This window comes from Euleptes europaea, chromosome 16 (genome assembly GCF_029931775.1).
Source record: "Euleptes europaea isolate rEulEur1 chromosome 16, rEulEur1.hap1, whole genome shotgun sequence".
Classification (NCBI taxonomy): Eukaryota; Metazoa; Chordata; class Lepidosauria; order Squamata; family Sphaerodactylidae; genus Euleptes; species Euleptes europaea.
This window is the reverse complement of record NC_079327.1, coordinates 8,431,386-8,457,405: the sequence shown is the minus strand read 5'-3', so window position 1 is coordinate 8,457,405 and position 26,020 is coordinate 8,431,386. Positions and strand designations below refer to the sequence as shown.

General features: G+C 42.1%; 1 protein-coding gene across 1 annotated transcript in view; it reads left to right on the top strand.

The window, feature by feature from the left end:
• The window catches only part of KLHL1 (kelch like family member 1), a 136,576-nt gene extending 116,523 nt beyond the window's left edge, over positions 1–20,053 (top strand). Inside the window, exons 9-11 of the mRNA XM_056861830.1 lie at positions 15,190–15,402; positions 16,690–16,861; positions 19,958–20,053. Of these exons, the coding sequence (XP_056717808.1) occupies positions 15,190–15,402; positions 16,690–16,861; positions 19,958–20,017 (445 nt within the window). The 3' untranslated portion in view covers positions 20,018–20,053. The remainder of the gene's footprint in view (positions 1–15,189; positions 15,403–16,689; positions 16,862–19,957) is intronic.
• Positions 20,054–26,020: the final 5,967 nt, after the last annotated feature.

Below are 26,020 nucleotides of genomic sequence, written 5' to 3'. Positions count from 1 at the left end.
GACATGTTCATGAAGGAGAGGTCTATTCATGGCTGCTAGTCAAAATGGATACTAGCCATGATGCATGCCTATTCTCTCCAGGATCAGAGGAGTGTGCCTATTATATTAGGTGCTGTGGAACCCAGGCAGGATAATGCTGCTGCAGTTGTCTTGTTTGTGGGCTTCCGAGAGGCACCTGGTTGGCCACAGACTGCTGGACTTGATGGACCTTGGTCTGATTCAGCATGGCCTTTCTTATTTTCATGTAATGCCATGAATCCCATTTGATATATATTTGGTAGGTGGTTGATTTCACAACATTTTTACATCTGTTGTAGCATCTAGGGGTGTGCATTCAGATATGCCCAACCGAAAAAAACCCAATCTAATGGAACCGAAAAAGCAAAGCCGAAAAAAAGCTGATTTTTGGAGGGCGTGGGGGGGTTTCTCAGGCTGTAAGGGGTTAGGAAGGGTTTAGGAAGCTGCCAACTGGCAACTCCACCTCCCGGAACACCCTAGGAATGCCCCCCGGGATGACGGCGTGAGCACTTGAGCCATTTGGACGCCATCAGGAGGCCGAGTCGGCATCCCAGGGCCACACTGCCATGGTAGTTCAGGAGGCCGGCATAAGCGTCCCAATGCCAGCATCCGTGCCAGTCTTGGCGGCGCAAATGGCATGGGCACCAGCACAGACACTTGCTCACCTCCTGAGCTCTTTCAGCCTCAGAGCTCAGGAATGGGCTGTTAGAGTCTCAAACCAAATGAGATATTGTGAGGGTCTTATGTTTAGAACTATGCGTTGGATTATAGTTGTGGTCTCTCATTAAGTTAATATGAAACTTGTAACATGCCTACTAAATTTGTTATTTATCATATAACTATACAAAGCCATCCCCCCTTTTTTGTGTGTATCTAAAAATAACATTTTAATCCCAGGACATTGTGGCTGACCTCATGTTATCCCTCTATAAACCATAGTTAACTTGGTAAGTGACATTGTTCCAGTGCATCAACTTGCTTCACCGCTGAAACATTCACGTCTAGGTCAGATGGACAGTTTTGCTTTAACTGCATAACTTTGTTCTCACTCCAAAAGAACATAGTTGTTCTTTTTTTAAAAAAAAAATGAATTTATGTCCATATTTAGCCACTCAGTGCAATGTAGATATTTAAAATGGTCTTCCGAGGACAGCTTGAAGAGCATTTCCATTTTTTTTTTACTTTTTCTTCCTGTTTTGTGCATAGCTAAGCATACTGCAAGTACAGGTTTTATAGAGGGACTTGCTTAAAAATGTATGGAAATAGACCGATATAACTGTCAAAGATATTTTTAAAAATATGAGTTGGTCCTTTTTTATCTATATAATTGCACGGAGAAGGGAGAAGGGTTGCTGGTACAGCATTTAGGCACAAAGGGAGGAATATGTAAGAACCGGAAATCATTCTTGCTTTAGTGTGACCACTGAAGTACAGGGTCCCCCTAAGCTGATTTATACCCTTCTAAGCCTATTGATTTCAGTGAGCTTAGAATGGTGTAACTGTGCTTAGGATGGCACTGTTACAGCTCATTCCCTAGCTTTGTGGCGGCTGGCGATGGTGTAGCCGAGGCACCGCCGCGGCACCTCCAAAGAGGTTCCCCCAGCTGCCAAAATTCAAAAATGGGGCATTTCCCCCCACAGAAAACCGTGAGGCTGTGCCAGGAAAAACCTGGCGCAGCAACATTGTTTCAGAGGGGGGTGTTCCCGGGCTGGAAGGGGTTAGGAGGCAGCCTACCAGCCTACCAGCAGCCCCACCTCCTGGAACACCCTCGGAACACCTCCCAGGATGCCGTCACAAGCGCTTGTGCCGGCAGGAGGCCAGCGGGAGGCCGAGCCAGCGTCCATGAGCCGTGCTGCTTTGCCAGTCCTGGGGTGCCGCCACAAGTGGCACTATGCTGGCGTCCATGCCACTTTGCATGGCGCAAGTGGCACAGACACCGGTGTAGGGGGCTTGTCGCCTCCTAAGCCCATTTGGCCCCTAGGCTCAGGAATGAGCTGCTAGTCTCCAACTTGCATTTCATGTGAGGCACTAATAGGAGTTCACAGCAGATGGTCCCTTTAAATTTGTTGGCCGTTGTGGTTCAAAAATGGTCGAAGAGAATCATGATTTTCAACTTCTGTTCTTTCATAAAATATACTTCACAAGGATTTCAGCTGAACTAAGTATGCATGTGTATTAGGGGTGTGCATATCAATATGCTGAAATAAAAAGAAAATGAAAATACCTTTTTGGTATTTTGGGCGGGGGGGGGGGGGGGACCAGCATTTTAAAAAGGCAGCAATAAGGGGAGCCAAATAAGCAGATTCCAAATAATGCCAATTTTTCTCTGGATTTCCCCCCCTGGACTCTGGAGAAGCAGCGGGGTCTGGAGTGAAATCAGATCCACCCCCACTGGACTTCTCTGGACCCCAGAGAAGCCCAGAGGGGCAGGTCTGACAGATTCAGGGTGGATGGTATTTTGGGGTTTTGGGTTTATCAAACCAAAACTTTTTGAAAAATTGGTTTTTTTCAGATTAAAAAAAAATTCCGGGTTTAATAAAGTTGAACCCAAAAAATTCTGATTTTTTTTTTTTTGCACAGCCCTAGTGTGTATATTATTTTTGCATTTCTTGTGGTTCTTAGGGTGGTGTCCTCTTAAGTTTTTAGAAGTTTTATTTTACCATAACTCTGAACTTTCCTTTTCTTTATTGGAAAGTAGGAAGGATCAGACTGTGCTATTTACAGGAGGACTCCAGCAAAACCCTCCTGTCCCCTGCCCCCTCACTACCAGGCTGGATTCACTGTGGCTAGGACTAGATTCAAGTCCATTAGCACCTTAGACACCAACAAGATTGCTGGGTTATAACCTTTTGAGAGTCAAAGCTATACTTTGAACAGAAGCCCTCCAAAGCCCCATCAGTGGAATAAAACTGCCAAAACAGGACATTCTTGCCTCCCCGATCCTGATGCAGCTTTCTGAGTCCCTTGAAATTCTGCTCCTGGGACACAAGAGACCCTCAGGAGCAACATGGTAAGAAAATCGGGGGCCAGTCTGCAGTGGCAGTAGAGTATTTGCAAAAGCTGTCCTTCTGGTCTCCACCAACGCAAATGCCTTCCATCTATGTAATTGCCATTCTACAGATAGAATGGCATTTTTGGATCCAATCCTTAGCCACCATGGTGTAGTGGTTAAGAGTGGTGGAGTCTAATCTGGAGAACTGGGTTTGATTCCCCACTCCTCCACATGAAGCCTGCTGGGTGACCTTGGGCCAGTCCCCATTCTCTCTGAACTCTCTCAGCTCCATCTACCTCACAAGGTGTTTGTTGTGGGGAGGGGAATGGAAGATGATTGTAAGCTGCTTTGGGACTCCTTAACGTGGAGAAAAGCAGGGTATGAAAACCCACTCCTCCTCCTTCTTGCATCTAGCAGCCTGCTTTTTTTTTTGAAGGCCTCTGTATAGGGTTACCATTTTTACTTCTTCTGAATGGAGTCTGCACATACACGAGATGGGAATGGGTGGATAGGTGAGCAGGCCATTTCCTGCTCCAAATTGACACATGGGTTGGGGGATTGTACATAAAGTAAGTGTCTCAGTGCAGATCTTTGTCAGCTGGCATATCTGTGAGGCAGGGCAAGTGGTAATGTGTTTGCCTTCTAGAGTACTATCTTTTAAATAATCTGCTGTTATACAAAACATTAATATTGGGAGTTAGGTGTCTTGAAAGCACTGCACTTTCACAGTGTATATTTACTCACCTAATTTTTACAGCGGACCAAAGAGTGCTCCGTGAGCACCCATAAAATCTAAAATGAAATTAGGAAGATACATTTTATTCTGATAGATTTAATTATTAGAAGCTGTGCTTGAATCAAAGAGATGCCCATTATTTTTTTACTAACAGTTCTGGTTACGACGCTTTAAAAGTGATCTACAGTTTTTAAGACTCACTTTCGAGCAGATTCTTTTTTTTTCTATTCCCCTTTTAAATAACCCTCTGCATGTATGTTTAAAAGCAGAAGAGCTCACCTTTAACTTCCTTTAATGGAGCATCATAATAAGATTTTCTGGTTGTCAACAGCCTGCTTTCTGATTGATTGTCTCATACCAAATGTTCGAGCACCAGAGGAAATGTCAAAAGCCACCAGTGGGGCACACCACAGGGATCCTTTCAGATTCGCACAATACCCACCTTCCAAAACCAACAGAGAAGCAACCTCTGCCCTTTATTGATCTATCTCTTCCAACAAATATACTTTCAAGTACTTCCGTCAGATGAGGCCATTTGTATGAAATTTTTTTTTGGGGGGGGTCGTTCCTGATTGCAGACAGATAAGGCAAAGGGGTGTAAATTACCATGATCTCTGTTGCTCCTTCTAAGTTTATCACCCATAGTCAGGTGTCTGTTTCAATGTGATCCTCCATCTTTCCCCTCCATTGGCTAGGTTGCTGATACAAATTGGGCACCCCGTTTTATCTAAATGTGTTACCGCTCGAGGTAATTTAGAAACATAGAATCATATAGTTTGAAGGAACCACCAGGGTCATCTAGTCCAACCCCCTGCACAATGCAGGAAATTCACAACTACCTCCCCCCCACACCCCCAGTGACCCATACTCCATGCCCAGAAGATGGCCAAGATGCCTTCCCTTTCATCATCTGCCCAAGTCCACAGAATCAGCATTGCTGACAGATGGCCATCCAACCTCTTCTTAAAAACCTTCAGGGAAGGAGAGCTCACCACTTCCCGAGGAAGCCATTGAGGAACCACTCTCACTGTTAGAAAATTCTTCCTAATGTCTAGACAGAAACTCTTTTGATTTAATTTCAACCTGTTGGTTTTGGTCCGACCTTCTGGGGCAACAGAAAACAACTCTGCACCATCCTCTACATGACAGCCCATCAAGTACTTTAAGATGGTTATCATATTACCTCTCAGTCTTCTCTGCAGGCTAAACATACCCAGCTCCTTCAACCTTTCCTCATAGGACTTCGTCTCCAGACCCCTCACCATCTTTGTTGCCCTCCTCTGGACACGTTCCAGCTTGTCTACATCCTTCCTAAATTGTGGAGCCCAAAACTGAACACAATAGTCTAGCTGAGGTCTAACCAGGGCAGAGTAAAGTGATACCATCACTTCGTATGATACAGCCCAAGATCACATTTGCCTTTTTAGCTACTGCATCACACTGCTGACTCATGCTCAGTTTATGGTCTACTAAGATCCCAAGATCCTTTTCGCACACACTACTGCTAAGGCAAATCTTCCCCATTCTATAATTGTGCATTTGATTTTTCCTACCTAAATTCAGAACTTTGCATTTATCTTTGTTGAAGTGCACTTTATTAGTTTTAGCCCAATTCTCCAGCCTGTCAAGATCATCCTGTATCCTGGTTCTGTCTTCTTCCATATTTTCTACCCTCCCAATTTACAGTGCCATGCTATGCACACTTCCCTGGGAGGAAGCCCTATTGAATACAGTGGAATTTACTTCCGAATCAACCCGCAAGGGATAGCGTTGTTAATGTATCATCCCTCAACCAGCATTCCATTTGGAAACATTCTATGTATTCGGTTCTTACATTTCAGTGTTGTTTCTTTCCGGCAGTTCCTCTCCCCCCCATTCCCCCCAACAGCATTTACTAAGATATTATGTAAAAGATCCTGCCTCAATCATCTACTGTTCAAACTAATGGCAGCTTCGCTTCGAAAGCCGGCAGTTACAGAATGGATTCCCTCATTTTGTAACCTGTGGCAGATGCATTAACCTACGATAAGGTTCAGCAGATGATTCTATTTGCTGGCTGTGCCAAAGAAAGGGTATTTGCAGCTGCTCTGGAGAGAGAGGAAGAGAGACTGCGACGGCGAGAGAACAGAAATTGCTTTTAAATCTGGGATAACTGGCAAAGGCAGATGTCCCTGCCTTGAACTGAACAGGTTGCATGTTTCCTACCCTCCCCCCATGCCATTTTTCTTGTCGTCATTCCGAATATTAAACCTTTAGGAAATCATCTATCTGACCTTTTCACTTCCTCTCCATTTTGCAGCTTCATTGTTATAGCATATAGTGATATGCCATTCCTTTTGCCACGGTGGTTTTTCTGCACTCTTTCTTCATATCTCCGTGTCCTTTTAATTCTCTTTCTGTTGCCTGTGCTTTCTTGCTAGTGAAAGGCATTTAGGGCTTTATTTTTTTCTTTTCCTTTTATTCCCTAAACACAGAACAAAACTACAACTACTCCTGTCCCCCAAGCCCACCTTCTAGTGGTGATGTTACAGGGAATCATATCGGAAAGGGGCTTTGGCTCAGTGGTAGAGCATCTGCTTGGCATGCAGAAGATCTCAGGTTCAATCCCCAGCATCTCCAGTTAAAGGGACTAGGCAGGGAGGTGATGTGAAAGCCTCTACCTGAGACCCTGGAGAGCCCTTCCAGTCTGAGTAGATACTACTGACTTCGATGGACCAAGGGTCTGATTCAGTATAAGGCAGCTTCATGTGTTCATGTGTTCTTTTTCAGGAATTCACTACTTTAGATATAGCCATAGATTTGTCTCTGTGTGTTGTATATTAAGTGCCATCAAGTCACTGTGACTCAATGTCCTCCAAAGCATCCTGTCTTTAACAGCCTTGTTAAACCCACTGATTTGTCTTTTTGGCAGTCCAGGGTATCCGTAACACTCTCCTCCAACACTACATTTCAAAGGAATCTACTTTCTTCCTATCAACTTTCTTCATTGTCCAACTTTCGCACCCATACATAGTTATAGGGATTTGATTTGTCTATTCTCTTTTAAGAGTGGGATTTCTCTTTCGCTTCTCTTTGATTTCTCTTTGTAAAGAAATCACTGCACCATTTTCTAAGTTCATTCCTTGCAAGTGTTTTATGTTACACACTATAGGTTGGTGCTCTAGCAGAAGGGTAAGACGTTTTAGAATGACATTGCCTGCCAGTGAACATCTACAGGGTATGGTGCTGAAATTTTACAGAACCTTCCTTCCTGCCTCTCCTCTCTCTGAACTTCTCTTTTGATCAATACGGAATTGATTTGAAACACATTCTAAATTCCTAAAAAGAGGAAAAGAAGCACATAGTTGGATTTCAGGGAGAAATTGGATCAAGAGAAGATAATTTTTGTTACGAATGCTCCCTTGCAGAAATTTATAACAAGAGCTTCCACTTTTCCAAAGATTGGTTCATTATCAATGATACATTGTCTCAATATACCAGTCCAGTCAGATGACAAAGGGAATTTTGACTCTCAAAAGCTTATATACCCCAAAAATCTCCAAGATGCTACTGGACTCAAAATACAGCATCCATAGCACATGACAGGATGTTAGCTGATTCCCAAAGTGGTTTTGCTTCTTTTTTTTTTTGCCTTTGATGCATCATATAATATTTATTTATTGCATTTCCATTCATTTATATTTCTAATAAAACCCCTGGTGACATTTACTTTTAACTGAATCATCAGTACTCATTCATAATTCAGTGTATGTGTCTGATCTTTAACACCATTTCTCATAAATGTACATGCTTGGAGAGTAATCCCAAAAAGGCTTATTGCATGATCGGTTAAAAGGTCTACACATTATATTTTCATTCTGACTAATGATTTTGGGCAGAATTCAAACTTGCTTGCTCAAAATACAGGCAGGGAGAACCTCCAGACTCAGTAGAAGTGTTAATGAGTGACTTTAAGGAGAACTGCTGAAGGACAAATCCTGGCATACACATCTGCACATACCTTGTAAACTGGTGCTATCAAGTTGCAGCCAACTTATGGCCGGGAAGGGGCTGTGCCTCAGTGGTAGAGCATCTGCTTTGCTTTGCTTGCAGAAGGTCCCAGGTTCAATCCCCGGCATCTCCAGTTAAAGGAAGCAGACAAGTAGGTGATGTGAAAGACCTCTGCCTGAGACCCTGGAGAGCCGCTGCCGGTCTGAGTAGACAATACTGTTGTTGATGGACCCAGGGTCTGATTCAGTATAAGGCAGCTTCATGTGACCCTATAGGTTTTCAAGGCTCCATCTCTTGCTTTGAAAACCCTGTGAGGTCACCATAAGTCGGCTGGGACTTGATGGCACTTTTCACCACCAGATGTGATTTGTCATTGCCTGCCTCTGCATACCGACCCTGGACTTCCTTGGTGGTCTCCCATCTAAGTACTAACCGAGGCCAACCCTGATTATCAGCCAAGATCTGACAAAATCAGGCTAGCTAGGGCCATCCAGGTCAGGACACCTTGTAAACTACATCGAATAAAAGAAAGGAGACAGTTTAATGAGCAGGGACTGAGAACCCCTAAATGGAGCCTCAGTTTTCTATAACTCAAATAATTAGTCTTAAGATGCTGTATTTTAATCAAGTGTTAATTATTTGAATCAGTAGATAAACCAAGTAAAGCTTTAATTGTTGAGTGACAATAAAAATTAAGAAACTGCAATTTAAGGGTATTTTAGGTGGCTATTCCAGGAGTCTATTTTTCTGTGTATTTCTGGTGTTTTAACTGTAATAGGCAATGAAAAAGAAAGTATTCTAACAATGAGCATAGCTCATTTGGTATAACCCCAAGTGGAGTCGCACCTTTCTAAACCAAATGAATTCAGTGGACTTAGAAGGGTTAACTCTGCTTAGAATTGCACTGTTCGTTAGCTTAAAATTTATATTATGTTTATTTTTCTCAAGGATGAATCAGCTAAAAGGCAAACAATTCATCAATTAAAATTCTTTAATGTGTTATTATTCATTTGGCTTGTTTCTACATATCTCAATGAAATATGCAGTTCACACAAACACAGAGAGGAGGAGGAGAAGAAGAAAAAGAAGAAGAGTTTGTTTTTATATGCCGACTTTCTTTACCACCTTCCCTTCCCCTCCCCACAACCGACACCCTGTGAAGTAGGTGGGGCTGAGAGAATGTGACTTGGCCAAGGTCACGCAGCTCGCTTCATGTGAAGGAGCGGGGAAACAAATCCAGTTCACCAGATTAGAATCCGCTGCTCATGTGGAGGAGTGGAGAATCGAACCCGGTTCTCCAGATCAGAGTCCACCGCTCCAAACCACCGCTCTTAACCACTACACCAAACACAAACAGAGGCCTGGATCCAATCTGTTTTTCCAGTGGTGAAAAAAGGAATAGGGAACCTGTTTAACCACCTCAAATGACTATTCTAGAGATCATGGGATCTTCATTGACAAAAGCCATGTGCATCAAAGGTGGTAGTTAACAAGGAGAATCGGGGAAGATTGAGTGCAAAAGCTAGATGGATCCATTCCACAGGCTTAAAGTATACACACGAGCAAAAATCCTTAGATACATTGTTGATCCATCACAATTCAGCAGAGATGGAGGGGAAAAAAGGGAATTCTTAGTTGATAATTGTTTGGAGAGGCAGTGTGATGTAGTGGTTAAGAGTGGTAGACTCTAATCTGGAGAAGCGGGTTTGATTCCCCACTCCTCAACATGAGTGGTGGACTCTAATCTGATGAACTGGGTTGGTTTCCCCACTCTTACACATGAAGCCAACTGGGTGATGTTGGGCCAGTTCTCTCTGAACTCTCTCAGTCTCACCTACCTCACAAGGTGTCTGTTGGGGGGAGAGGAAGGGAAGGAGATTATAAGGTGGTTTGATTCTCCTTAAAACAGGTAAAGAAAGTAGGCATATAAAAACAAACTCTTCTTGGTGGAAGGAAAGTAAAGGAAGATGATAAAAGCAGTATTTGTGCAGGTTATAAAAATAGTTAATTGGTTTGTTGTGAGGAGAGGAAGGGTGTCTGTTGTGAGGAGAGGAAGGGAAGGAGATTGTAAGCTGGTTTGATTCTCCTTGAAAGGTAGAGAAAATCGGCATATAAAAAACAACTCTTCTTCTTCATGGGACAGTGGGCTAGTGAAATATTCAGGGAACGGTATGTTTTAAGATGTTCCGTACATAAAATAACCGGATCAATGCCTCTTGAAGGAACAAAGTAGACGGCTGTTCTGTGTGAAATGATTGATATGACAAAGAACACTGTCACTGGCTGTCCCCAAACAATTTCCTAAATTGCTTAATGATGTCTTGCACAAGAAGACAGACAGAAGGAATATATTTATTAGGAAAGCTAGCATAACTGTGTAAGCTTCCTGCCAGGATGTAAGGAAACCATCTGCTGGTGTTGTGACAGGCGGTTTTTGGTTTATTAACAGAGTGATTTCCCCACTCCTTCAATGTTTGAAGTTGTCTCGTTGCTGTGTTTATCGTGCAGAAATTAGAATGATCAGTTGTGAAGCAGGAATCCACGTTTTCGTTCCAAAAACGAACAGGGCCAATTAACTGTTTTTATAACCTGTACAAATACTGCTTTTATTTATTATCTTCCTTTGCTTTCCTTCCACCAAGAAGAAGAAGAGTTGGTTTTTATATGCCTACTTTCTTTACCTTTTAAAGGAGTCTCAACCAAGCTTACAATCTCCTTCCCTTCCTCTCCTCACAACAGACATCTTGTAAAGTAGGTGAGGCTGAGAGAGTTCGCAAAGAACTGTGACTAGCCCAAGGTCACCCAGCAGGCTTCATGTGTAGGAGTGGGGAAACCAACCCGGTTCTCCAGATCAGAGTCCACCGCTCCAAACCACCGCTCTTAACCACTACACCAAACACAAACAGAGGCCTGGATCCAATCTGTTTTTCCAGTGGTGAAAAAAGGAATAGGGAACCTGTTTAACCACCTCAAATGACTATTCTAGAGATCATGGGATCTTCATTGACAAAAGCCATGTGCATCAAAGGTGGTAGTTAACAAGGAGAATCGGGGAAGATTGAGTGCAAAAGCTAGATGGATCCATTCCACAGGCTTAAAGTATACACACGAGCAAAAATCCTTAGATACATTGTTGATCCATCACAATTCAGCAGAGATGGAGGGGAAAAAAGGGAATTCTTAGTTGATAATTGTTTGGAGAGGCAGTGTGATGTAGTGGTTAAGAGTGGTAGACTCTAATCTGGAGAAGCGGGTTTGATTCCCCACTCCTCAACATGAGTGGTGGACTCTAATCTGATGAACTGGGTTGGTTTCCCCACTCTTACACATGAAGCCAACTGGGTGATGTTGGGCCAGTTCTCTCTGAACTCTCTCAGTCTCACCTACCTCACAAGGTGTCTGTTGGGGGGAGAGGAAGGGAAGGAGATTATAAGGTGGTTTGATTCTCCTTAAAACAGGTAAAGAAAGTAGGCATATAAAAACAAACTCTTCTTGGTGGAAGGAAAGTAAAGGAAGATGATAAAAGCAGTATTTGTGCAGGTTATAAAAATAGTTAATTGGTTTGTTGTGAGGAGAGGAAGGGTGTCTGTTGTGAGGAGAGGAAGGGAAGGAGATTGTAAGCTGGTTTGATTCTCCTTGAAAGGTAGAGAAAATCGGCATATAAAAAACAACTCTTCTTCTTCATGGGACAGTGGGCTAGTGAAATATTCAGGGAACGGTATGTTTTAAGATGTTCCGTACATAAAATAACCGGATCAATGCCTCTTGAAGGAACAAAGTAGACGGCTGTTCTGTGTGAAATGATTGATATGACAAAGAACACTGTCACTGGCTGTCCCCAAACAATTTCCTAAATTGCTTAATGATGTCTTGCACAAGAAGACAGACAGAAGGAATATATTTATTAGGAAAGCTAGCATAACTGTGTAAGCTTCCTGCCAGGATGTAAGGAAACCATCTGCTGGTGTTGTGACAGGCGGTTTTTGGTTTATTAACAGAGTGATTTCCCCACTCCTTCAATGTTTGAAGTTGTCTCGTTGCTGTGTTTATCGTGCAGAAATTAGAATGATCAGTTGTGAAGCAGGAATCCACGTTTTCGTTCCAAAAACGAACAGGGCCAATTAACTGTTTTTATAACCTGTACAAATACTGCTTTTATTTATTATCTTCCTTTGCTTTCCTTCCACCAAGAAGAAGAAGAGTTGGTTTTTATATGCCTACTTTCTTTACCTTTTAAAGGAGTCTCAACCAAGCTTACAATCTCCTTCCCTTCCTCTCCTCACAACAGACATCTTGTAAAGTAGGTGAGGCTGAGAGAGTTCGCAAAGAACTGTGACTAGCCCAAGGTCACCCAGCAGGCTTCATGTGTAGGAGTGGGGAAACCAACCCGGTTCTCCAGATTAGAGTCTAAATGAAATCTTATCTCACTACAAGTGCTAGTTTTCTGCCCCCAAGTATTTCCCCTCTGCTCTAATCAAGCTAATTACTATGTGCATTGTACCTCGGCATCCTGAGTCCCATCTTTACAACACCCATCACACCTTAAGACTGGGATATAAGGACTCAGACATCTTCATTCCAACTCATATCTGACAAAGGGAACATTGACTCTTTAAAGCTTATGCCACCAAAAATCTTGTCCGTCTCTGATGTAGACCAACATGGCTACCCTCTGAAACAATGTACTGTTGTTACACTTGAATACATGAAGCTGCCTTACACTGAATCAGACCCTTGGTCCATCAAAGTCAGTATTGTCTACTCAGACCAGCAGCGGCTCTCCAGGGTCTCAGGCAGAGGTCTTTCACATCACCTCCTTGCCTAGTCCCTTTAACTGGAGATGCCAGGGATTGAACCTGGGACCCTCTGCATGCCAAGCAGATGTTCTACCACTGAGCCACAGCCCACTTACAGCAATTTCCAAGAAAGCATTAATTATTTAAGCACACTAATGGTTCTAAAAGGTAAACTTATTTTGAACAACAGACACCTAACTGTGAATGCCGTAAGCTAGGTGGTTCTACCAGCACAGGTTGGAAAAGAATTTTATTTTTATGAGATTTGTACAGAATGAAAATTTCTGCAGCCTTACTTGGTTGGTGGCCATTAGTATGAAGCTGATGACAGTTCCTCAGAATACCATGCGCTCCGAATCAACAGCAGCACTAGTTGCTGTCATTATAATCGAATAAGGCTTCATTACTAGTGAAACGTTACCTTAAATGTACATTTAACTAGCTTGGAATTCATGAAGTGTTCAGGACAATAAAAGCTTCCAAGTGAATAATTCTCTCGCTGATAGGAGGTTTCGCATCCCAAATTGCTCAGTGTTTGGACTTGAAAACAGTCCATGTTTCTATAAGTTTTATTATTCTCTAGGCAACGCAGAACGGGCAACAAACTGTGAAAGGATTCTTATAAGAAACGGAGGCATTCATTGTGGCGACAATGTTAGGCTGTAATCAGAATAATTTTTCTCATGTGCACATTTATATGGGGTGGAACAAATGATGTGTTATTTGTCCTAGAGCAGTGGATTTGGAACTGTAGCAACTTAGCTTTTTTACCATTGTAATACTAAATAGTTTTAGAGCATATTTTTTTAAAAATATAAACCTATCCAAGATAGTATTTAGCTCTCAAGCAATCTGTAGCATATGCACTGGACATACCAAGGGCTCTGCAGCTGGCAAATAGATCTGCTGTTGTGTTGTGAGGGCTTAGAAGGGTGTAACTGTTTTAGGAGGGCACTGTGAGAGATCGGCGTTGAGTCTGACATACTTCTCACCTGCACAAATGTAGTTAGGACCTTTCCGGATCTCTCCTACATGGTGGTGGTGGAAAGTGCCATCAAGTCACTGCTGACTTATGACAACCCTGTAGAGTTTTCAAGGCAAGAAACGTTCAGAAATGGGTTGCCAATGCCATTGTAGACTGAGAGAGTCCTGAGAGAACTGTGACTGGCCCAAGGTCACCCAGCAGGCTTCATGTAGAGGAGTGCGGTCACCATAAGTCGGCTGCGACTTGTCAACACTTTATACACATAAAAAGCCTGGATAAATTCCTGGGTATTTTTTTTTTTAATGAGAAAGGAAGAACAAAATTTAGCTACAGACCTCAGCCCTATTTATCTGCACTTTATTGGAATACATATTATACAGTGCTTCACAAAAGAATTCTGTGATTGGATCTAACCTAGCAGTTACAGGACCACTCAGTCTCTTACTTTGTCAACAGACAGCATTGTTAAAAAGTAATATCATCATAGTGCAATGGTACCATTCTAACACTGCATAATATGGAGACTAATGGATCTTATCTATTTCCTAAAGTAAAAAAAAAAAGTGTGGGGCAATCAACTGTTCAGAACAATGTTACAAGCTGGGAGGTCCTTAGCAGACTTTTCCCCCCTCATAGCAAGATGGAGGTATGACAGTGGAAAGGCCTGGGGAAATGGACTGGAATATTGGATGTACTCTGCTACCATACCTTAATTGAAGAACCCAACTTTCATCCCCATACTGGGACAGACAGCCTTCCTCTGACATTGGTATGTTATAATTAGCAAATGGATGAGTCTGCTCCTCTGGGTGGTTCAAAGCAAAACTGGAATAAAATTGAACACCTCTCAGTTTCATGGATCACCCCTTAGTGTTTTGACTAGATAATTCCTCATCATTAAGAATAGAACCAACAGTAATCTCCTAACGTAAAATTGACTAACAATCTTGTGACTTTCCTTTGGCTAAAGACACTCTCTAGCCCAGTCCAAGAAGCACCTACATCTTTTTTATTTAGGGAATCTCAAACCAGTTTCTGGCAAGACCATCCTTTCTGGTCCTACAGCCCTGCCCCAGTTACACGGGGTCCCTCCAGATGTCAATATTTTGTTTCAACCTAGACATACCTTCAGTTCCCAAGGACTTTCCACATCCCCCCCCAAAGTCCTTTGACCATCTTAAATATCATTGACGCTTGCTCATAGCATATGGTTTTAAAAATAACCTTGTCTTCAGAGCAGGTTTCAGCAGAAATTTCAGACTAACACCATGAAAATGACAGCTGTACAACTCATATTAACAGAATGTTAGGGGACAGGATCTTTTGTTGGGTTGTTTTCTTGTCCTAAAAAGGTAAAGGTCCCCTGTGCAAGCACCGCATCATTCCTGACCCATGGGGTGACATCACATCCTGACGTTTCCAAGGCAGACTTTGTTTGCGGGGTGGTTTGCCAGTGCCTTCCCCAGTCATCTTCCCTTTAACCCCAGCAAGCTGGGTACTCATTTGACCGACCTCAGAAGGATGGAAGGCTGAGTCAACCTCGAGCCAGCTACCTGAAACCAATTTCTGTCGGGATCGAACTCAGGTCGTGAGCAGAGCTTTTGACTGCAGTACTGCAGCTTAACACTCTGCACAAGGGCTCCTTGTCCTAACAGTATGATATTTATTTTAGGTTATACTCGGTTGGTGGTCGAGATGGAAGTTCTTGTTTGAGTTCCATGGAATATTATGATCCCCACACAAACAAATGGAGTATGTGTGCGCCAATGTGTAAGAGAAGAGGAGGTGTCGGAGTGGCTACGTGTGATGGTTTCCTCTATGCAGTTGGAGGTCATGATGCCCCCGCTTCTAACCATTGTTCCAGACTCCTGGATTATGTTGAAAGGTATCCAGTAGGGTTGTGCATATCAATATTCCTGAACTGAGAATAAACCCGAAATAAGCCGTTTCGGCAATATTTGAGTTTTAGGTCGACTAAATACCAAAACCTGGGAATCTGCCCGAAGAAAAACTATAAATTTCTTTTAGCTTCTCCTTAGAGAAGCTAGCTCAATTTTTATGAACTTCTTTTGTTTGTGGATTAAGTTGTGATGAAGTGAATTGCAGATTGTGAAAGTAGACATTTCTTTAAGTTTAAAGGACTTCAAAATCTCTGTATGTCTCTGACTTATAGCTATGTTTTCAATCAGTGTTAGCAAATACGTATTATATTTTCTCATGCCCGGGGGAAATAGACTTTAACAGAGTGCTTGAGTCAGGACTGTCTTTATCAACAGCAAAAAATCAAGGTGAATGCCACAAAAAAATTAGCTAAATAGAAATAGCATCTTTCTGCGTGTGCTTTAATAAACAGGGGACATGGAACTAATAGTATACTTAGAACTCACCCAAAAGAGTGTGGAAACAGTGCTGAGGAAATACCTTCATTTTGTAATGTTATTGCTTCTGCTAAAAAAAGGGGGGGGGCTGCATGCTTTGCCTTTGCAATAACTTGATGTGCCCCAGGGTAAAACAAGAGATACCATAAAGTTCCTGAATACAAAAATAAATCAATTTGGAACCCCTGAGATGAAGGCAAGGAGAAAGGCATTTGAGTTACATTCCATTTCTTTAAAATCCTGGTAATCCCGAGTATCACCTATAGCTGAGTCCTTGGTATAAAAAGTCTGGCAAAATAACACTGTTTTAATATACATTTGGAAGTGGAAAATATTGGCAGTTTATTACAACCTTAATGCACTGATAGCAGCATAACTATGTACAGGATAACTTCCAGATGCAAAATATTATTTATCTCTCACACTTTTATCCTACCCTGTCCCTCAAAGAGATCACGGGCAGGATGATTCTTCCTCCTCCACTTTATCGCCACTGCAACCTTGAGAAGTAGGTTAGGTTGAGAGAGAGGGCCTGGTCCAAGATCACCCCTCGAGCTTCATGGCTGCTTGGCAATTTGAACCTAGATCTAGCGCAGCCCTCTAACTGCTTTACCATAGTGGCTTCCTGTGCAAAATATGGATTACAACCATAAATTTAAAAATGCAAAATTACCTTGAGGACATGTTTTGCTCATTGAGCATGCTGTAGGGATGCCAACCTTCAGGTGGGCTGCGGATATCTCCTGGAGTTATAACTTTTAATATATATATAAATATTATTGAATGTTTTACAGGTATGATCCCAAAACTGATACATGGACGATGGTGGCTCCCTTAAGCATGCCTCGGGACGCCGTTGGCGTTTGCATCCTCGGTGACAAATTATACGCAGTCGGTGGGTACGACGGCCAGACTTACCTGAACACCATGGAGTCCTATGACCCTCAGACGAATGAATGGACGCAGGTATCGAGGGGTTGATTCTCTGTATGGCTTTCGCAAAGGGCTCGTTGGGGCTGGTTGGTAGCCAAGATCGCCACAGCTGTGCAATTAGAAGTGTGACTTTGTCTTCAACTACTGTCAGAGTCCCGCTGCAGAAAGTCAATAATGTTTCCTAGGTAACCAAGAAAAAAGTTCTATAAAATAATGGCACCTTGTTAGCCATGTAACACTGTTCTTATTTGTCTGATTTTCCTTTGAAATACCCCCCCTTTTGAACTCGACAATACCTCAGCTTGAAAATACATCAGGATTTGTTGAAAGAATCTCTCAGTTAGAGTTTGTTTGTTTTTTGTCTAGTTTACTTCTCTTTTTTTAAAAAAAAACCCTCCTCATTCCACTGAAGCAGTTTATCATGTTAAACTTTTAGTACATTTTTGTTGTGCAGGTGGGTAGAAAATACTTGAAATGATGTTTCTTAACTCTAGATTATGTTTTATTGAGTAATCTTCAAAGTTCTTTATTTAATAATTTTTAAAAATCCATTTTGTAGCCTCATCCCACTTACGTTTCCTTAGGAATAAACCCAATTGAAAAGAGTGGGACTTCCAAGTAAGTGTGTTTTGCTGTTCTTGTCCTCACAACATCCCAGTGAGGTAGGACATTATTGTTTTCATTGCATAGATAGAGTACTGGAGCTCCCCAGCTGTGCCTCTGAGGTGATTTTTGGCTGAACTGGCACTTAAAGCCAGTTCTCCTCAAAACCACCATGATGTGCATCTGAGGCAAAATCCCCTTTTCCTCAGTCTCAACGCAAACACCAAAAATATCATGAATTATGAACAATATTATTTTATTTATCCAGCAAACTTTTATCAAAAAGCCACAATAATATTCAGGAATTTTGTTTAGGAATATTTAGTATTCTTGCTTTAGTTCTCACAGGGAAGAAACAAAAAAACATTTTTTTTTTTTTTTTTTGGCTGTAGGTGTTAGAATTCATATGTGTCGCATAGAAAAATGCCTTACTAGAAAGGTGAAAGTTAAAGTTCCCTTCAGGGTTTCCTGAAAACTGTTCCTGTATGCATGAGGGGAAGAATTCTAACCTTACAGGTCAACGTTTCTATTTTTTCAGCACTCTGCATTTCACATTAATCCCACTATAATAGAAAGAACTGCAGCACAGATTTCACACAAACCGAAGAGTACAAGCAGGGACCTGCAACAGAATGGTGCAGCTTGTTTTTAGCTTGCTTTTCTGCATTTCTGAAAGTCAACCCTATCCATAAACTGCAGTCTGGAACGTGAATCAAATTAGCGGAGCCCTCCTGTGGTTTATTTTAAATGAAAATGACACCAAGTTTCTCATGAAATCTTTTGCGTTTCTTTGGTTTGCGTCTGAGGTATAATCTGCAATTCATTTCAGCCAGTAATCTTCACCGTGGTCTCATGAAAAAACAGTGTCAATACCTGACTTCTTAAATGCTGAAATTACTATATTTGATTTTGCGAGCTAGCATGGGAAATCATTTCCAAGGTTCTCAAAATCCACACTATAAAGTAATGTTTTTATTCATGTCTTGCCTTTTAGTTGACAATTATTTATTTTTTTAAGTGTCACGTGCATGCTAATGAATTATACTGTGACTTATGCTCTGTTCTATTCTGTACTCAGGAGCATGAGTATCATAAGCAGGCTTTTATTCATCCAGTCATTCAAATATTTATATTCACCTTTCCTCTTGGCTAAAGGCTTTCAGTGGATTTAGAAGGCTGTAATGCTAGGAAAAGTTGAGGGCAGCAGGAAAAGAGGAAGACCCAACAAGAGATGGATTGACTCAATAAAGGAAGCCACAGCCTTCAATTTGCAGGATCTGAGAAGGGCTGTCAAAGATAGGACATTTTGGAGGACTTTCATTCATAGGCTCACCATGAGTCGGAAGCGACTTGACGGCACTTAACACACACACAATTCTTTTTAGGATTGCACTGTGTTTTAACGTTTTAACAACCCTGTCTTTGCTATTAGAGAATGGCCTAAAACTTGATTGAATAAATAAGGGCTGTGTTTGGACAACGGTGAACAATTTTCTGAATAGCAACAACCGTTCTTGATATGGAGAACTGTTCTTGATATGGAGCTTCAGAGTGATTCTTGTTCAGTACTTCAGTAATCCAAATCCCTAAATATGATGCTGACAACAGCAGCTCATTCCAATGATCACGATTATTCCCATGAGAAAGTATATGGAAATGTGGGTAGAGGGATAGCTTTAGACAAAGGTAAAAGAGGAAGGGGAAAGGATCGATAAGCATCTAGGGGCCTGTGGAGGGGGTGATGGAAAAAAAACAGCTAGAAAAGGAAATGTTAAGAAACAGCAGGCTATGAGGAAGGCCTATGGAAAGAGGGGGAGCCACAGGGGTAAGGGGAAGAGGATTGGGGGGAGCCAGCCAATAAAGGACTGAGAATAGGGTTATGCTAAAAAAAAAAATCTGTAAATTTCGGGTTTGGATTTATTGAGCCTGGGTTTTTTTCCAGTAAACCTGGAAAACGCCAAATACCCACACCTGTAAAGGGGTATTCGGATTTACTTCTGGGTTTACCCAAAAAAATTCGGGCCCATTTTAGTCTATGGGGATTTTTTGCGAAGCTCTTGTGGGGGCGTTTTTTACAATGCTTCTCTAAGGAGGAGGGTGTTGACCACTTCAGGACCCCATAAAGCTGGACCTCTTGTCCCAAACTTTACCAAACTTTGGAGTTCATGCAAGGAGAGTCTCTTGTAGCTACACTGAAAATTTGGGAATTCTACCTCGAAAAATGCCCCCCCCCCCCGGAATAATGTTTAAAAGTACTTACTTTTCACAGTCTGTAATGACTGCATCTGTACCCATGAATGCTTGCAATGAGCCCACACAAAGCCATGGGTAGCAATAGCTTTGCACAGACCAATTGCAAGCATGATTACAGGGAGCACAAAGCAAGATTAGCTTCCCTGTTCATCGTATTAATGAACGAGCTGTTGTTCATGTGGATGTTTCTTGAGTATATACCCCAAGTGGCTGGCATTTCATTCCAGATGTTGCACCCTGCCTGAAGGTAACATTTTTTCTTCTTCTCTGTAGATGGCGTCTCTCAATATCGGAAGGGCCGGAGCCTGCGTCGTCGTCATAAAGCAGCCGTGACTTTGCCAGAAGTGGATTTGATTGACTTCTAGGTGGATTTTTTTTCTGTCAGATAAACAACAACAACAAAATTTTGTTGAGCAAAAGAATCAATAGATACAGTCCGCACTCTGTTGATCACAAACTGGAAGAAGTTTAAGGAAGGGGAGGGAAAACGTGAGTATTTGATGCCTTTCCCAATCATTAGAAACTGCTCAGCTGATGAATGAGACAAAAAGAATCCTGCTTGGATCCTGCTCTACAGACTGGAATGCAGCAAGAAAAAAATGGTGTCATCCAAGATCTACTCTTCATAAGAAGCTGAGCAGCCTAATGAATGGTTTTCATAGCACTCGGTATTTTAACTCTGGAACCATCATAGCACACTTTGTCACTTTTGAAACCATAGTTTTATTAAAAGAAAGAGTAGGTAATGGATTTTATTTCTCTCTCTCTCTCTCTCTTTCTGGAAGCCTTATATCTTTAAATTGTTTACGGGATTTTCCATTTACACAGACAGTAAGACACGAGGAGAGGCTCTTGGTTCCCTCCTAAATGAGTTAAGGAAGGTCTGAAAAGCACTGGTCTTTTTTCTCGTCGGAAACAAGATGACACTTTCAACGTAACAACTCTTTCCGTGACACTGGACTGCTCCTTCCACTGGAGCTGTAGGTCATCTCTCAAGGTTGCACTGATGTTGCGTTTGGAGCATTTGAGAAAGATCTCGATGCAGAAGGAGGACAAGGCCTCGTTCGGCCTAGCGGAGCTTCTCTTTGAAAAAACGAAACAGGAGAGCCAAAGGAACACTCTCACGAATCTACCTTAGCTTCTTGTTCAAGCATGTGTGTTCTTGTCTCTTTCAATGTTATTTGTGCTTCTCCAGCATGTGAGAAGCTTGTGGAAGACTGGAAAGCGGCAGCTTATGCCACATCACGTGATGGACTCCATGCAACAATTCAATGCTCATTTTTTTTGGCAGGGAAATATAGTAAGAGAGGCACAAATTTTATTATAATTATGTATATGTATCAATCTTTATTATTCTAATTCCACTCATCTTAATGTTCATTACCATAAAGCATAGGGTTGCCAGCCTCTGGGTGGGGCCAGGAGAACTCTCACAATTACAGCCCATCTCCAGACTACAGAGATCAGTTCCCCTAGCGAAAATGGATGCTTTGGAGGGTGGTGTCTATGGCATTATACTCTGCTGTGGTCCCTCTCCTCCTCAAGCCCCATCATCCCTAGCCTTCACCCCCAAATCTCCAAAAATTTCCTAACCCAGAGTTGGCAGCCCTAACGATGCCACTTCATTTGTTGCTGCAAGTTACTCGAACAATGGGCCAAACCAAACATTACATGGCAGACAGGGTGTAACTATCTGTCAAAGCCACCAGTTTGAGGTAAAAACGTATCAATTTTCAGCTAGGAACGTTACATGTATCGATAAGTATCCATGGATGAGGGAGGGAAGGCAGCATGGTATAGCCCAATCTCACCAAATCTTGGAAGCTAAGCAGGGTCATCCCTGATTAGTATTTGGATGGGAGACCATCAAGGTATACCTAGGTTGCTATACAGAGGAAGGCACTAGTAAACCACCTCTGTTAATCTCTTGTCTTGAAAACCCCATAAAAGGTCACCATAAGTAGTCTTCTTCTTCTTCTTCTTCTTCATCTTCTTCTTCTTCTTCTTCTTCTTCTTCTTCTTCATACACTGATCAGTTCTAATAACAGCTCAAGATTCTAGCAAGGAAACCAATAAAAAAAAGATCGGGAAACCCCTGTTGAGTCCTCTGTGATCAAGATCCTTCCATCCTGGTTTTTGTTTGTGTGTGTGTTTGTTTGTTTTGCTCCAGGGGAATATTACACTATGAGCAGGAAGGGAAATTATGTCTGGAAACATTGCTGGAAGATGAAAGGTTAAGTAGCCCCTGGCCATCTGTCCATTCAAACTGGCAGCACTGACAAGTTGTTTTTTTTAAAAAACCAGGAAATTAAATAAGAACAGTGTCATGTGTGTGTCTGCGATGTGATGTCTATGTTGCATCCATGAAGTTCCACCCAAAAGTTGTCAGATTTTTTTAGACTTTTCAGAGAACAGCTTTGTATGGAATGAGCTTCAAAGGTTTATTGTTGTGGGAACAGAGCCTACCTTGACCAAACCTGGACATCACTCTTGGCTGTATTATGTCATAAGCATGATGGAATTCATATATTCAGGCACCAATGCAAAATTGTTTCATCAATGTGCACATGGGAGAGATTAATTTCATTAATGGTATAAGTTTGCATAACTTCACATGAAGTTCTGAAGCATGCTGCTGATGAATTCTGTCATGAAGCAGGGGTTGCGTTGAGAAAAAAAAGGCGAGGTTCTCCCATTCAGATCCATTTGCTAGTTCAATAAAAAGGTTTGTCATTTTCTTCCGTTCTGGTCTTCATTTTAATTTATTTTTAGTCAACTGCCGTTAATACATTATCGAAGGAAAATAACAAGCACTGATGGCTACTGGAAACATCAATAAGACTTTTTATAATTCAGTCATAAAAATCAAACCTTATACAGTGAAACAGAAGCAAACAAAGTCCCGTGGGGAAAATAAATTCCACCGGGTGAGGTCTCCCAGTTGCCAAGTTCCAGGTGAAGGCTGGAGATCCGTTCACTGGGGCGGCACTAGTGGCATGTCGAGCCGCAGATGAAACAGGTACCGCAGGCAAAAGTAGTTGCAGATCGATGTTGGCTGTATGTAGCCGAAGAATTTTGAGCCAAAACTTGATTTTAAAGTATATTGTAACAAAAATTACGGCTCAATTGCCCTTTACTTTGAGGAGAATTTCCTTAGAATATTTTAAGCCCGAAATAGGATTCCGGTATTTTCCTATTTCGCTGATGCTTTGTCCATCGGGCTTAAGGTGGCTTGAGCAAGTATATTTGACTCAAATGCCAGTGAATAATATCACATCTGTCATGAGGAAGGCTTGTAGCACCATGCTTATAGTACACAGCCACCGAGAGTCAACACTCTGATCCTTACCTTGCTGGTAAATGCAGGTGTCCAAACATATCACTGTACATTAATGCTCTGTATTTTGAACTTATCCCACTGTTTATCAATTCAAATCATACTATTTGGCCAATGCAAAATTGAATTTTTGCTCCCGGGGCAGAAATCCAGGGGATTTGGGAGCAGATCCTGGGGAGGGTGGGGTTTGGGGAGGTGATGAACCTCAACTCTATATTAGAATCCAACCTCCAGAGCAGCTGTTTTCTCCAGAGGAACTGACCTCTGTCCTTTGGAGATTAGTTGCAATTCTGAGAGATCTCCAGGACCTACCTGGAGGTTGGCAGCCATAGGGCAGAGAGAAGGACCCAGTCCAGTCACAGAGACAACTTGGGAGTTTGTTGATCGCATAATCAGTTCTGAGTCCTTGCTCACACCCACAAAAGGCCAGGCAGATTCTGTTTCAAAATTAGGGTTGCCAACCTCCAGGTACTCTGCAAAAATAAACAGTAGTCGGCTCTGCAAACTGTGATATATTGTAATAAAACATCAAACATTCATTTAAACAATGTAACAGGACACAGTGAAACAGTGGAAAAGTGACTGACGATGACAATGTTCTATACAAAAATGGGCCAAAACAAGCAACAAGTATAAGACAAGTGAAGATGGCGCAAGCAAACAAACGCAAAAGCGAAGAGTCACAATAATTTCAAAATGCTCAAGAGCCAAGCTCACTTTATTGGACATTGTTCGTTATCATGAGCATTTTGAAATTATTGTGACTCTTCGCTGTTGCGTTTGTTTGCTTGCGCCATCTTCACTTGTCTTGTACTTGTTGCTTGTTTTGGCCCATTTTTGTATGCAACATTGTCATCGTCAGTCACTTTTTTACTGTTTCACTGTGTCCTGTTACATTGTTTAAATGAATGTTTGATGTTTTATTGCAATATATCACAGTTTGCAGAGCCGACTACTATTTATTTTTGCAGCTTAACTGTACAGTTTGAGTGAGTAGTTCATACCACAACCTCCAGGTACTAGCTGGAAATCTCCTGCTATTACAATAGATTTCCAGCCGATAGAAATCAGTTCACCTGGAGTAAATGGCTGCTTTGGCAATTGGACTCTATGGCATTGAAGCCTCTCCCCTCCCATAAACCCACCTTCCCCAGGCTCCACCCCAAAAAACCTCCCATTGGTGGCAAAGAGGGACCTGGCAACCCTATTCAAAATAAATTGTACGAATGCTGCTCTGTTGGTAGATTCAGTTCCCACCACACCAGTCTTCTTCAAGCGTCGGTGGACTTTACTGCTTAAAGGCCATGAAGTGTGCAAAGGATGAAATGTGAGACCTATTTATACTGATAGTGACTTTCAAAAATGGGTGGAGAGGACAGAGTCGTGACCTGAACTTGAATTAGACCGTGATGGTCTTGGCAAAAGGAGTATAGTGGCAGGGCAGCGGAATGAACACCAGGAAGGACAAAATTGCAAAGCATAGCACTTTCTTCACGAGGCGCTAGAAATCATTTGTTAAAATTAGCCCCTCTGAAGTTGCATCTGAAATCAATGGTGTGGTGCTTGCATGCATTGTCAGCAGGATCTGCTCCACCAGACATGCTCTTCAGAGGCAATGTCTCAGCAGCGGAAGAAGAAGAGTTGGTTTTTATATGCTGACTTTCTCTACCACTTAAGGGAGACTCAAACCGGCTTACAATCACCTTCTCTCCCCCTCCCCATAACAGACACCCTGTGAGGTAGGTGGGGCCGAGACAACTGTAACTAGCCCAAGGTCACCCAGCTGGCTTCATGTGTAGGAGTGGGGAAACAAATCTAGTTCACCAGATTAGCCTCCACTGTTCACGTGGAGGAGTGGGGAATCAAACCCAGTTCTCCAGATCAGAATCCACTGCTCCACAGAAGTTAAAGAGGGACTGTACTTTTGTAATGATCCCTGGCATGGCCTAAAGTTCTGGACAATGCCAAAGCAAAAAAAAAAAAAAAAAAAATGAAAAAAGGTTAAGATTCATTCAATAATTTAGGGTGTCATATAACAGAAATCTTGGTGGGATCTTCAGAAGTTTGCATCCCAAAATGTCTCATTTCCATAAATTAAGAGACTAGCGGTGCAATCCTAAGCGGAGTTACTCCAATCTCAGCCCATTGAAATGAAAGGGGTTAGACTGGAGTCACTCACCTTAGGGTTGCACTATAACAGAGTAATCAACAGCAACATCATCAACAACAATCTCCTTTATTGGCATAAAATCGAAACATGGGGTGTCTGCATAGTAACAAAGAATTATTGCAGTTGAGCATATCTGACAAGAATAAAGCATAATAAATAAAAGGATGGCGGAATTAATAAAAGCCCTCTACTTAACTTGCTGATGAACGTTCATAGCAAGTCTCAGAAATTGGGCTACTTTTTCCAGTATAGCAGGAGCGTGATTATTCAGCAAGAAAAGAGCATTAAGACAATTAGGAAAGTTTGACTTTTTGTCAAAATAGGGCCTAAAAATTTGCTGTGAGTTTCTGCATAAAATTTGCAGCAGAATAAAACGTGTACAATTGATTCAATGCAATTATTACCGCAGGGGCAAAGTCTCTCTCATAGGGCGATTTTACGAAATCTTCCTTCCAAAACTGCAGATGGCATGCCATTGAATCTGGCCAGGGAGAAGGCTCTGCATTGCTGAGGGTCGTAAAGGTGGTACAAATACTATGTAGGCTCATATATATTAAAGGGAATCCAGAGACTTAATGGAGAGCAAGTCCTGTTAGCAGCACTATTAAGATTAACAGAGTAATCTTAAACAGAGCGACACCCTTCTAAACCCATTGACATAGGGTTGCCAGGTTGCTGGAACAGGTGGGGAATTGCCTGCCAATCCAGCAGCCTGCTTGGAGCAGCGGACACCCGTGACGTGCTAATGTGCTTATTTCCAGGTTTACTTGCAGAAGTGCCGCATCATGAAGAGGCCCTTTACCACTCAACCCCCTTTGCAATGTGGCAC